The 14,352-nt window shown below is 44.7% G+C and overlaps 1 protein-coding gene across 2 annotated transcripts in view; it reads right to left on the bottom strand.

Annotated features, from left to right (window-relative positions):
• Positions 1-14,352, bottom strand: part of LOC137524366 (phosphatidylserine decarboxylase proenzyme, mitochondrial-like) — a 24,876-nt gene extending 10,524 nt beyond the window's left edge. Inside the window, exons 1-5 of one of the 2 annotated variants that reach the window (XM_068244137.1) lie at positions 14,296-14,352; positions 12,252-12,304; positions 7,088-7,220; positions 3,513-3,743; positions 2,450-2,582 (exon numbers count right to left, since the gene is read on the bottom strand). In XM_068244137.1, coding sequence (XP_068100238.1) covers positions 2,450-2,582; positions 3,513-3,743; positions 7,088-7,220; positions 12,252-12,304 — 550 coding nt within the window. In that variant the 5' untranslated portion in view covers positions 14,296-14,352. Of the gene's footprint in view, positions 1-2,449; positions 2,583-3,512; positions 3,744-7,087; positions 7,221-12,251; positions 12,305-14,281 lie in introns of both variants that reach the window. The other variant, XM_068244138.1, reaches the window with a different exon arrangement.

Here is a 14,352-nt window from a genome sequence, read left to right as displayed (position 1 = left end):
GAGGGTATATGGAGGGGCATATAGGAAGAGGCACAATAACACAGCTAAGAGGGTGTATGGAGGGGCAGATAGGAAGAGGCACAATAACACAGCTAAGAGGGTATATGGAGGGGCAGATAGGAAGAAGCACAATGACACAGCTAAGAGGGTATATGGAGGGGCAGATAGGAAGAGGCACAATGACACAGCTAAGAGGGTATATGGAGGGGCAGATAGGAAGAGGCACAATTACACAGCTAAGAGGGTATATGGAGGGGCAGATAGGAAGAGGCACAATAACACAGCTAAGAGGGTATATGGAGGGGCAGATAGGAAGAGGCACAATAACACAGCTAAGAGGGTATATGGAGGGGCAGATAGGAAGAGGCACAATTACACAGCTAAGAGGGTATATGGAGGGGCAGATAGGAAGAGGCACAATAACACAGCTAAGAGGGTATATGGAGGGGCAGATAGGAAGAGGTACAATAACACAGCTAAGAGGGTATAAGGAGGGGCAGATAGGAAGAGGTACAATACCACAGCTAAGAGGGTATATGGAGGGGCAGATAGGAAGAAGCACAATTACACAGCTAAGAGAGTATATGGAGGGGCAGATAGGAAGAGGCACAATAACACAGCTAAGAGGGTATATGGAGGGGCAGATAGGAAGAGGTACAATAACACAGCTAAGAGGGTATATGGAGGGGCAGATAGGAAGAGGTACAATAACACAGCTAAGAGGGTATATGGAGGGGCAGATAGGAAGAGGTACAATAACACAGCTAAGAGGGTATATGGAGGGGCAGATAGGAAGAGGCACAATGACACAGCTAAGAGGGTATATGGAGGGGCAGATAGGAAGAGGCACAATAACACAGCTAAGAGGGTATATGGAGGGGCAGATAGGAAGAAGCACAATTACACAGCTAAGAGGGTATATGGAGGGGCAGATAGGAAGAGGTACAATAACACAGCTAAGAGGGTATATGGAGGGGCAGATAGGAAGAGGCACAATGACACAGCTAAGAGGGTATATGGAGGGGCAGATAGGAAGAGGCACAATAACACAGCTAAGAGGGTATATGGAGGGGCAGATAGGAAGAGGCACAATAACACAGCTAAGAGGGTATATGGAGGGGCAGATAGGAAGAGGCACAATAACACAGCTAAGAGGGTATATGGAGGGGCAGATAGGAAGAGGTACAATAACACAGCTAAGAGGGTATATGGAGGGGCAGATAGGAAGAGGTACAATAACACAGCTAAGAGGGTATATGGAGGGGCAGATAGGAAGAGGTACAATAACACAGCTAAGAGGGTATATGGAGGGGCAGATAGGAAGAGGTACAATAACACAGCTAAGAGGGTATATGGAGGGGCAGATAGGAAGAGGTACAATAACACAGCTAAGAGGGTGTATGGAGGGGCAGATAGGAAGAGGCACAATAACACAGCTAAGAGGGTATATGGAGGGGCAGATAGGAAGAAGCACAATTACACAGCTAAGAGGGTATATGGAGGGGCAGATAGGAAGAGGCACAATGACACAGCTAAGAGGGTATATGGAGGGGCAGATAGGAAGAGGCACAATAACACAGCTAAGAGGGTATATGGAGGGGCAGATAGGAAGAGGTACAATAACACAGCTAAGAGGGTATATGGAGGGGCAGATAGGAAGAGGTACAATAACACAGCTAAGAGGGTATATGGAGGGGCAGATAGGAAGAAGCACAATTACACAGCTAAGAGGGTATATGGAGGGGCAGATAGGAAGAGGCACAATGACACAGCTAAGAGGGTATATGGAGGGGCAGATAGGAAGAGGCACAATAACACAGCTAAGAGGGTATATGGAGGGGCAGATAGGAAGAAGCACAATTACACAGCTAAGAGGGTATATGGAGGGGCAGATAGGAAGAGGCACAATAACACAGCTAAGAGGGTATATGGAGGGGCAGATAGGAAGAGGTACAATAACACAGCTAAGAGGGTATATGGAGGGGCAGATAGGAAGAAGCACAATGACACAGCTAAGAGGGTATATTGAGGGGCAGATAGGAAGAGGTGCAATTACACAGCTAAGAGGGTATATTGAGGGGCAGATAGGAAGAGGCGCAATTACACAGATAAGAGGGTAGATAGATAGAGAGGAGTGGGTAACTGTAACATGGCGCAGAGGACAACCTGGAGGGGCACAATAATAACTAAGAGGGTGGATGGAGGTACAGACAGGAATGGGTAGTTACACAGCTAAAAGAATATAAAGGCAAAAACTTGAGGGACACACAGCTAAGAGGGTATAGAAGGCTACCAGGAGGACTGCACAGTCACAGCTAAGAGGGTAGATGGAGGAACAGACAGGAATGGGTAACAGAGTAGAGAGAGAGAGACAGACAAGAAAGGTAACAGCAATACAGCGGAGGGATGATACCAGGATGTATGAGAAGAGGCACATTTTGTCACTTACTTATGTTAGCTGGTTCTCGCCAGTCTTGTGGACCCAGAAAATTTTCCAACGAGTAGGTCAAACCTTTTACCTGCTCAATCTGAGAGCCTCGGGTCCGACCACAATGAAGCACCCGCCCATCACAGGGGCTGACCTGCAGTGCGGAGACAGAGGTAAGTATCCTCCATACATAGAGAAAAAGTGAAGAAGACACCCATAACCACCCCTAGTGGGACCCACCTGCGTACTAAAATATCCACTATAGCCAGTCTGTATGTGTGGCCAATGAATTACACATTTTGGGGGACATTCATTTTACTGCTGTAATTTCTGAAAAGGCCACAAAGGCCCGGGTGTTGGGCGGGTGCAGCCCAAGGGGCACCTGGACATGAAAAAGGGATGCTACATATGAAAGAAGAAGCTGAAAAAGTTGAGTAACACCTGGAAAAAGGGAAACTGGTGCTCAAGAGAACTGTTTATTAAAGACAGGGCTGCTGTAAATGGATGATATACATGGAAGAGGGGGCTGCACATGGAATGGGAGGGGTGCTGCTGCACAAGAAATGGGAGCCACAACATACTTGGCCTAGGGCCACAAAAGGTATAAATCCAGCCTTGACCATGCGTAATGTCTTACATACGATGAGCAGAACAAAATGTAATGCATGTAAAATATTGCATTATGCACACTAATCGTGCGTAAGACGTTATAAACTGTATTCTGGTTACTGCAGATTAGTGGATATACCCCTTCCAAGAGATTGATAGATGGTCATGTCTAGGAGAAATCATGGCGAGGCATGTGATTTGTTTGATCAGCTGATAGATTAGCAAAGCTCTGATTTCTGTGATCACATCCTGCTTTAGCACATGACTAGCAAATCAGAGACTTACATATCTATCACCTGGCCAAACTGATCACGTTGCTTAATGAGAATGAGTTCTCTTAGAGACGACAATCACTAGATATTTATGCATTTATTCCAGGCCAACCAGCAATATGTAACACGTTTTTAGAGCGGATCCAAGACATGCATTCTTCAAGTAACTGGACCATGTAACACTGAAATGAACATAGACGTACCAGATCTTGGGAGGCGATGGCCCTGGCTGTGGGCTTTAGTGGTCGTCGGAAAAGCTCCCCCAGATTTCTATAGCGGTTCAGGTCTTCTATCTCAGCTTCTTCCATGTTGACAGAGAAAGCCCAGATGTACATGGAGAAGAGAGGGCGGCGCAGCCAGCGAGGAAGGCTGACCTCGTTCACCAGGCCCCAGAGACGGGAAAGAAGGCGAGTCGGTGCTCTACTGTACACTGCCTGTTCAAACATAAACCAGAAGACATATTCAAAAACATTTCACAGGATCATTATGACGGAGCAAGTCACACCTTCTGGGACTATGAGATTAACATGAGGCAAGCAGCCAGTGAGGGAAGACCAAAGCATCTGATCTGCATGCAAGAAGGTTGAGGGTGAGTATGTTCACCCTATGGAGAGGCGCCTTTAATCCGGCTACCGGCATTTAGTGGCACTTTATTTGGCCTGAGGAAGTGGGCGCGTTCCAACGAAACGCGTTACCTTTGCTTTTTTTTACTAATAAATATCCATTCCTATATGGGTGTCATCATTGCGGTAAGCCACCTTATTTATATTTTAGTTGCTTTTAATGTATTTTATTCAGTTTGGGCGCCTCTTTACCCCTTTTTTTATCTGATCTGCATGCTCATTGTGGGCCAGTGACTTATAGTATTAGTGGCAGAGCATCAGTGCAGAAATCAGGCAACTGGCATTGTTTATTGGAGAATGGCAGCCTCCATATTCCTCTCAATTCAGGTTCCCTTTAAGATCCCAAGAAGAAAGACATATTCTCCATCAGTGTTCCCCGGTACAAAAAGTTCAAAGAGGAAATCCCAAATATCTGGGTTGGGGGGAGTGCCAGATTTGCCTAACATTAGCCGCATTTATAAGTATCACCCTTGGAACTGAGTTTTTCTATTTAAAGGAAATCAGTAACAAAAAAACTGCCCCTGGGGGATACTTACCTCACAAGGGGGAAGCCTCTGGATCCTAACGAGGCTTTCCGAGTCCTCTTCACCCTCCGGGATCCAGTGCTGGCAGCCCCCAAACACAAGACCACGCCTGCGCACACTGCACAGTAGAGCGGACCTGATCGGGCGCCAAAGCCGACATCCTTGTTGGCTGGATTTTTGAGGGAGACGGCACTGGATTCCTGAGGCTTAGGAGGAGGGGAAGCCTCATTAGGACCCAGACGCTTCCTCTTTCTGAAGTTCCTCCCACTCCCCGGGGCTATTTTTTTCGTTACAGATTCTCTTTAACAACCCATGTTGTAGCTGAGCTTGAGGCCCCATTCACACTAGAACGTTTTGCCACGATTTCGGCAAAATGCTCAAATGCTAGCACTTTTTAAAAGCGCTAGTGTAATGAAACCCTATGGGCCCGTTCTTACTTGGGCGATTTGCACTAATCGATGCAAATCGCCGCAAAACGGGCAAAAACCCCAAACGCATCGCCTGCACCATTTTCAGGCGCTTTCCCGGCGATCGCGTTTCAGTGCTATAGAAGCGCTAAATGCGATCGCGGTAAAATCGCCGCAGTGTCCGGGTGCTATCGCGGAAAAAACACTCCTGCAAAACGCCGGCAAAAATCGCCGGTGTTTTGTAAGTGTGAATGGGGCCTAACTGCAGCTGTGCACCTATCTGTTCTTAAAAAAAACCTGAGGCGATCCCCGGGTACAAAAAGACATACCTAAGAAGAGAGAAGCCTGTGGATCCTATAGAGAGGCTTCCCACGCCGTCCTCCAGCACCCTGTCGCAGGTTTGCTTTGAGCTACTGCACAGGCGCAGCCGTGCTCATACGGGTGCAGCACAGCCGTGTCCGTGGCAGAAGAGGGGCGTGGCCCCGATGTTAAGGAGGGTCCTGGTGAATAGTGACAAGAGCTAGGAAGACCCGGGAAGCCTCATTAGGATCCAGAGGCTTCCCTGTTCTCAGGTATGTGTTTCTGAACTCGAGAGTCGGCTTGCGGATGCTAGGTATGGTTTATTGAGCATTATGACACACATGGGATCACAGAGCCTAATAATCAGCAGACTGATAAACAACAGAGGGTACATCACTATCTTTATACAAATCAGTAAACATTACCATCTATCTCAGGCACATGACCAGATGGTGACCTTGTCACTAATTATAAGATTGTTGCGAAAAGGGAAAAGATTACGCAAGCACCATGTCCATTTGTCCTTGTTGGTTAAACAGAGTATGTGAGAATAAAATACGTGAGCATATAGGAAAAAAACAGGACTTTCTCTTAGATACTTACAGAAAGCTACAACAAATATATATATGTAAATTGGTAGTGGTAGCGCCCAATGTCAGTCCAACAGTGTTTTATTATCAGACTCTATGAGGTCCCCCCCCCCCCCCCCCCTTAATATAACGACTCACCAGATGATGCGGCCAAACCGGCCCGTCACTCGGAGAGGGTGCTAAATTGGCAGCGATTTTGCCAGAGGAGGCAGTGGGATGGCCTTATACCCCAGAAGCGCTGACGAGCCGGGTTGGCCGCATCATCTGGTGAGTCGCTATATGAAGGAGGGGACATCATAGAGTCTGATGATAAAAGACTGTTGGGCTGACATTGAGCGCTACCACTACCAACTTGCATTCATTCTGAAGATATAGCACGTGTCTGAGTGGAGCGAACCGCCCAAGAACTGTGGTGTTATCAGTCCACTTATATATCACTTAATGGATGATTTATTGCCAGAAGGTTTAACACTGAGCGCTGTTATCAGTTGTGTATATCTAAATGTGTTTTGTCTCTGAGGGCCCTTGTACACTAGCAGGGTAAACCTGCGCTGTGTTACCCTATTTTGCCGCAAGCGGCTGCAAAAGCAATAAAAGCCTATGCAGACTTTCACAATTATTGCGGTCCCCTGCGGTGCACCAGAAGTATCCGAGGCGATGCAAGGGCAACATCGCTTTACCGCAAGCAATGTGCCTAACACACCGTGCTTAGGGTAACATAACCCTATGGGTGACCCACGTACTGTAAACGACGGAGCGCAATGCAGTGCACATGTGCGGACCAACGGGTATCCCAGTGACGTACTTCTTGCCCAGCAGGGAGTATGTCACTGAGCGGAGGGCGGAGCTATGCATATGACCCTGTTGGCGCGCTCTACTGCAGGGTCATACATTTTTTATTTTTTGCATTGCGGTGGAATGTGACAGGAGCATTGCATCCCCACCACAATGCAAAAAAAAACAGATGTAAAACTGGCCTCAATCAAACCAAACTAACTAGCTTCTTACAGAGAAGAGAAATGTTTTCTCTTCCAATATCATAGCGCAACAATACATGTTGTTGCTGCTTATGATAGGCACTATCTACACGGACTTTGTATGGTCTTCCTGTGTCTGCATGGGTTTCTCTAGGCACTCTAGTTTCTTCCCATGTCCCAAAAACACACAGATAAGTTAATTGGCTTCCCCCCTAAATTGGCCCAACACTATGATGGACATACGACATAGTAGGGATTAGAATGTGAGTCCCTCTGAGGGACAGCTAAGTGACATGACTATATACTCTGTACAGCGCTGTGGAAGACGTTACTGGGTTGTCTTCCTGTAACACTTACCTTGCTTACTCGGCTAGTTGGCCGAAGTCCAGCTTTCGCCAGAGGTTTCAGAAGCTGCCATGAGCGTTCTCGCAGCAATGGTGGTGGTAACTGTCCAATCCGTCTTCTGATGGAGAGACGAGGTACAGACAACCTGAGAGGAGAGGGCACTGAGGTGAGAAGTGGCGGACAAGGGTGAGGTCTCAGAAAAAGTGGAAGACGAAAGGGAAGGTGGTAGGGAAGAGGACTATAAAAGTGCCCATACATCAGGCAATGGGTAGATCAACCATAAGACCGGTCTCTTTCTGACTGAATCCGATCAGATAGGGTTCTGTTGCCTGCCCATTTACTACACATCGATTTCCAATAGATTTCAGCATGGAATCCATCCAAAATCAGCCTAGCACCACCTCTGCTGGCTGCCTGACCACACCCCATGTAGAAAAAGTCCCCCCAGGTGCCCTTGCTCCGTAAATTCTCACCTGTCCACTAGCACGACTCCTGACTTCCTCCACTGTCACCGCGAGCTTGTGTTCCGTGTGGCACAAGAGCGTGTGTGATGTCACAAACGCGCCTCATGCCACGTGGTACACACACCCGCGATAATGGCTGACACGGTGACAGCAAAGGAGGGTGGGAGACGCCCCAGCAGTCAGATGAGAATTGAAAACACTGCAAATGGGCATGGGGGGGAACATCGGCTGGGGGTATGTTGGTCATTGTGATATCGAACACTGTTGCCCCAGTGCATCCAATTGAGCACTTTCGACCAAGTTTTTCAGCCCAAAAATGGATCGAATCCTCGATTAGGTGGAAATTTTGTGTCGCCGATTATCACCTGTATCGAAAAAGATTCTTGATCGGTCCACAAACTTGTTAGATGTATGGTCACCTTAAAGGACTTCCGAGCCGAAATTTAAAATCTATGTTTTCCTCACCTGAGGCTTCTTCCAGCTCCGAGCAGCAGTCTCAGTCCCGTGCCACAGCCCCGGTCCTCCTTGGTGTCCCCGCTGGCTGCTCTTCTGCGTCCACATCATCTGGTGCATACTACAATGGGCACAACTACTGTGCAGGCGCAGTATGCACAAGATGATGTGGATGGTGCAGAAGGGCCAACCCCGCCGGCGGGTCCCCATCATTGCGGACAGCCAACGGGGACACAGAAGAGATCGGGGGTGCAGCGAGGGACTGAAACTGCTGCTCGGGGCTTGAAAGAAGCCTCAGGTGAGTAACATAGATTTTTCATTTTGCCTCGGACGTCCTTTAAGAGCAGTGTGGGAGAAATCTAATACACTGTGCTAATCAGAGAAGTAGAGGACAAAAAGGAAGAGTTCTATGATAATATGGAGTGTAGATAAGACGAGGTGCACAGAGAGGTTGATGATACAGTAGGTGGTAAAAAAGAAGATAAGAGTTGTAGAAACAGGAAAGAACACTGAGATCAGCAGAATAAGTGGAAGATGAAAGGGGAGGGGACTATCAGAGAATAATGTAAGGAGCGTAATAAATGAGGTAATCAGAGAAGTAGAGGACAAAAAGTGAGAGTTCTATGATATGATTATACAATGGAGGGTAGATAAGACAAAGAGATGTGCAGAAAAGTTGATGATAGGTGGTAAAAAGATGATAAGAGTTGTAGAAACAGGAGAGAACGCTGAGGTCAGCAGAATAAGTGGAAGATGAAATGGGAGACTATATGAGAATAATGTAAGGAGCGTAATAAATGAGATAATCAGAGAAGTAGGAGGAAAACGTGGACAGGAATACAACAGTAACATGGAAGGTGGTGAAGACACTGAGATGAGTAGAGAACTGTAGAGCAGGTGTAAAAGGACTATGAAGAGGATAATATACTGAGGTGAATAGGAAATAAGAAGCTAGTAGGGGTAAACATTAGAAAGGTGGCCATACATCTACTGATTTTGAGACCCAATCGACCATCTGATTCAATCATTTTATTGAATTGGTTCAAAATTGGCGCAGCATCATGTGTGCCCAATCAAAGAGTCGGGGGCCTAAATCGGTCAAAAGCATTGATCAGACATGCTGGAAAATCTTAGTCACACAAAGTTAATGGGGTGTGATATTGCGACAACTGACATATGCGACGGACCCCCAGCCGCTGTACCCCCAAGTGTAAAATATCCTTTCCCCCAGCGCCCTTGCTCTTAAAATTCTCACCTGTTGTGCTGGTGCAACTCCTGGCCTCCTTCACCATCACCCCCGTTACCTCGAGTGCCTGTACCATGTGACACCAGGCCCATAAGGAGGAGGCCAGGGATTATGGAGAAGGCAGGAGTCGCACCACAGAGACAGGTGCAGGAGTTTAACAATATCCCCTGCAAAGCATGCAGCCACAAGGGGGCCCTTGGGGGAGAAGCCTGAGGGGGGCCTTTGGCTCTGAGACCTTCCAGTGCCATTTTTAGGGGCAGGTGAGGGGGCAGCACAGGAAGGGGGAGAAGAAGGCGCAAACAGCAGCGGGAAGGGGGGCCTGACCTCCCCCCCCCCCCCCCTCCTCACCTCGGGCTACCATCAGAGCTCACTCCTCCAGCAATGACAACTGGGGGGCCATATCCAAAGTTTTGCAGGAGGGCCCAGTGATTTCTACTTGCACCCCTGGACAGGTGAGTATTTTCAGCAAACAGGCATGGAGGAGGGGGAGGGGGGATTTTTACACTTGAGGGCAGCCAGGCAGGCAACAGGTCTCTCTCTGATCAGATTCGATCTGTCTTATGGTCGATCTGCCCATACTGTACATCACCTATGGTTAAAAGTATTAGACACACAGGATCAGGGAGAGAGCCAGGCAACCTGCATTGTTTAAAAGGAGATTTATATGGCAGCTTCAGTATGTACCTCACCACAGGTTCACTTTAACAGTATTGCTGTAGCAGAAAACTATGCTGAGATGAACAGTAAAGTAGAAGACAGGTGGGAGAGTACTAAGAGAGTATTATGGAAGCAGGAAAATATATCTACGTGAGTAGAGAAATGGAAGTCATATGGTAAGAAGACTGTGACAGTATTATGGTAGGAAGAGAAAACGAAGAGGATAAAAGTGGAGGACAGGTGATAAGAGTACTATGAGAAGTACAGAAGACACCAACGTGAGCAGCGAAGTGGCCTATGAAAGCATAATGTAAGGTAGAGAAGGCCAGAGATTGGCCTATGGAAGCATCATGTAAGGTAGAGAAGACCAGAGATTGGCCTATGGAAGCATCATGTAAGGTAGAGAAGACCAGAGATTGGCCTATGGAAGCATCATGTAAGGTAGAGAAGACCAGAGATTGGCCTAAGAAAGCATCATGCAAGGTAGCAAAGACCAGAGATTGGCCTATGAAATGAGTTATATTTTCTGCTTTGGCGGCTCGGTGTACCATGGGAAAGGTAAGCCATCTACACCTCTCCTTTTTAAACTGTTTTTATCTATTTTATATATTCTTGGCCACCCCACATATCCAATGTTACTAAACACACCCTGTTGGGAGGTTGTATTTTTTAGCATAGTTCTTACCCCTAGGACCTACCTAAATAATGGGAGCCTGGAATCAGGAAATTTGGGTGCCTGGTACTAATGGACTATTTGGGCGCCCTATAGGCCCTTATGCAAATTATCGGCTATTGGGTGCCAAAGAAGAAATCTGGGCCCCTGATAAATAGTGGGCACTGGGCCCGTCCAATAAAAAATTTTTGTTTTGTGAATAAGTGTTTGAAAAATATTGTTTCAAAATTTGTTTTGACAATTATTTTGTAAATGATCGTTTACATTTTTTTTATCATTTTGAAATTTGTTTTGAGAATTATAATTATGTAAATTATCATTTTGAAATGTATTATCTTAGAAATGTATTGCTTTTAATATTAACGTTATTTGTAGTGGAGAAAGGAGGTTGGGTGTTAGGAAGGGGGTTTTAGGGCTAGGCACCACCGGGGTGGGGGGGGGGGGGGGGTGTTAGAGTTAGGCATCGGCAGAGGGAGGGTTCTGTGTGAGAGAAGGGTTAGGTTTAGTAGTAGTAAAATATTGGTAATATTTACCAATGTTTTACTATGCTTATTATGACTGTAAATATATTTTTCACTTTCATTGTTAGAGACGATATTTTGCAATTTCTGCTTCACTTCTTATTACTGTTATTTTAACATATTTATTATTCTATCGAAGATAAAAATGAATAAACAATAAAAATATTGTTATAGACAATATTTTAAAATTTCGTCTATACCCCAAGCCCTTTTTTTAAATGTATGCTGGGAGAGTGACCTTTCTGTCATTAACCCTAGGCCGTCCGAATATTGCTGAGATCAGATCTGTGTGGGCCTATAATATCATCTGTGAAATCAGGGCTGAATGGGGCCCTGTATCAACGGCTGTGGCTACAGCAAAGGATACAAGCCAGGTCACACCCAACCCTGATCCCACAGCAGTTGATAGAGACTCCATCCAGATTCCACAGCAGTTGATAGAGACTCCATCCAGATCCCACAGCCGATAATACAGACTCCATCTAGCCCTGATCTAACAGCAGATATTACAAACCCTACAAAGCACTGATATTCCAGCAGATATTATGGGCCCCATCCAGACCAGCTGTGATCTCAGCATTATTCAGGTGGCCCGGGGTTATGCTGGGAATACACCATACAATTTTCTGTTAGAATGCATAATTAGATTATTTTCTGTAGAGAATGGTCATTATCTCTGGTGCATTGTCTTCTGTTTATCTCCTGCTGAACAATTCCTAATTGCTCGGCAGATAGATGGTAAGATAGATACATTTCCAACATGTTGAACTTTATCTATCTGGCAGGTAAATCTAACAGAAAATTGTATGGTGTTTTCCCAGCATTACTGGCAGTAACCACACTTGGACTTGAAGTGTGGCAAGGTCTTCAGGATATTGGAATAATTTTACATGGGAGGAGCCTCAGATATTGCAGGAAGTGGCGCAAAGAATGGACAAGGCAAATACTGATTTACCTATGTTTCTCTGCACATTGTACCTTCTAAGACGTTTCCTGATTAAAATAAGCTATTAATAGCAACCTATTTCATAAGCTTCCTGCTTTAGTCACTAGTGAGATGCACTATAGTGCAGGATTGGAGAAAAATATAAATATATACATATATCTATATACACAAGAGCACAGGCATTCCATGTGGCGGCCTATGCAGCATCCTACGTACCATTTCCTGGCTTTCTGCGCCCCACTTCCAGGGTGACCGACAGCTTTGCACATCTGGCCGGGAGGAGAACACGGGGTTAAGGAGGATTGTGAAGAGAAGAAACAGGAAACAGCACCACATGACTGAAAAGAACAGAGACACCCAAACAAGGCACAACACAGAGCATACAGTGCGACATACACAGAATGATACGTTCTCTCACACACTGATGGTATAGAAATAACACATCCAGTGATAGTATAATACAAAATAATAGCATTGCATACACACATACACATAATAATGACCATCATAAGCACCAAGTATGAATTGTGCAACACACATACACTAAAAACAAACACAGACTAAAGACTGTACAAACTGTACACAAATATACCATATAAATGCACACACACTGTAAGTGTAATTAATTATACTGTTACATACACAGATACACACATAATAATAGTGTGATACATACATAGACCTACATCCACACTGTACACAAACTGCACAATGGCATTACACACCAACACATTCTGCACACACTTAGACACTGTACACACACAAACGTGTTAGTAGTGTAGTACACAAAAACACAAACATTTTATAATTACATGACACACTCACAAACATACAAGCACACATATATGTAATAATACAGTCACATAAACATTATTATTATTATTTAGTATTTATATAGCGCCGACATCTCCCACAGCGCCGTACAGAGTATATATAGTTTTGTCATAGACAAACACATGTAATAATAGTGTGACATACACAGATATATACCCACACATGTAATAATAGTGTGACATACACAAAGACATGTAAATAAAGTGTAATATATATACAGATACACACATGCACCTGTAGCATGACAATTATACACAGATATACCCACACACTTGTAATAATAGTGTGACATACACAAAGACGTGTAAATATAGTATGATATATACAGACACACATGCACATAAAGCGTGACAATTATATACACAGACACATGCATGTGTAATGAAAGTGTAACATAACATACACAGACATACATATACACACAAAAATGTAATAATAGTGTAACTTAAGGTACATACACCCTTCAGACAAAAATTGGTCTAAATGAACTTTGACCAACAATCAATCAGCAAAGGTTAACAATCTTAAACAACCGACCTGTATACACACATGAACAATCCAAGAAGGAAAGATAGTGCGGAAGTGACGTCTGAGGTGCAATTAACTGAAATGATCGATCTCTGTACAAACGAGCAATTATGAAAGATCAACTGAGGCACGGGCGCTGTACACAACAAGATCGTTATACGTTGTTTCATTAACTGCGCAGACTCCCTTCGATGAACGATTAATGGTTTTCCAACAGGATGGATCACAACCAACTCCTGATATCCGTCGTTTGTTGACATTGGTGACGGTCAGTCGTGTGCAGTTGCTTACCGAAAATTGGTCAAAAGCACATTAATCGGTCATTTTAATAGATTTCAGACTGATATGTATCTGATGTGTGTACCTAGCTTTAGACAAACAAGTAATAATGGCGTACAGACACTCGTAAAAATAGCATGATTTACATATACAGGCAAACACACACATAACAATGAGACACAGACACAATATAACACATACAAAGACAAACACACACGTAGCAGTAGTGTAGCATACACAGACATACACACACGTGTAACAACAAGAACACATACACAAAACCTCAAACACAGATGTAATAGAAGTGTAACACAGACAATAAACACACATCTAACAATAGTATGACATAGTATGACACTGACTCACACAGGTGTAATGATGTGACACACAAGATAACAATATGAGATACACATAGACAATACATACATGCAATAACAGTATGACACATACACACACAGGTGTAATAACAAGGTGACATGCACACTTAGTAATAGTGTGACATTCACACACATGTGATAATACTGGAACATAACAATAGTGAGAGACATATACACACATTAATAATAATGTGACATACACAGACAATATACAGACACAAAAGATACAACGTTGCACTCACTCTCTTTGTATCTCTGCCTCTCCCAATACTCTCATCTCTAAACTGCACAAAGTGTGA

Source organism: Hyperolius riggenbachi, chromosome 7 (assembly GCF_040937935.1).
Source record: "Hyperolius riggenbachi isolate aHypRig1 chromosome 7, aHypRig1.pri, whole genome shotgun sequence".
NCBI lineage: Eukaryota > Metazoa > Chordata > Amphibia > Anura > Hyperoliidae > Hyperolius > Hyperolius riggenbachi.
Note: the sequence above shows the minus strand (reverse complement) of the source record. Positions and strands in the feature narration are given on the sequence as shown.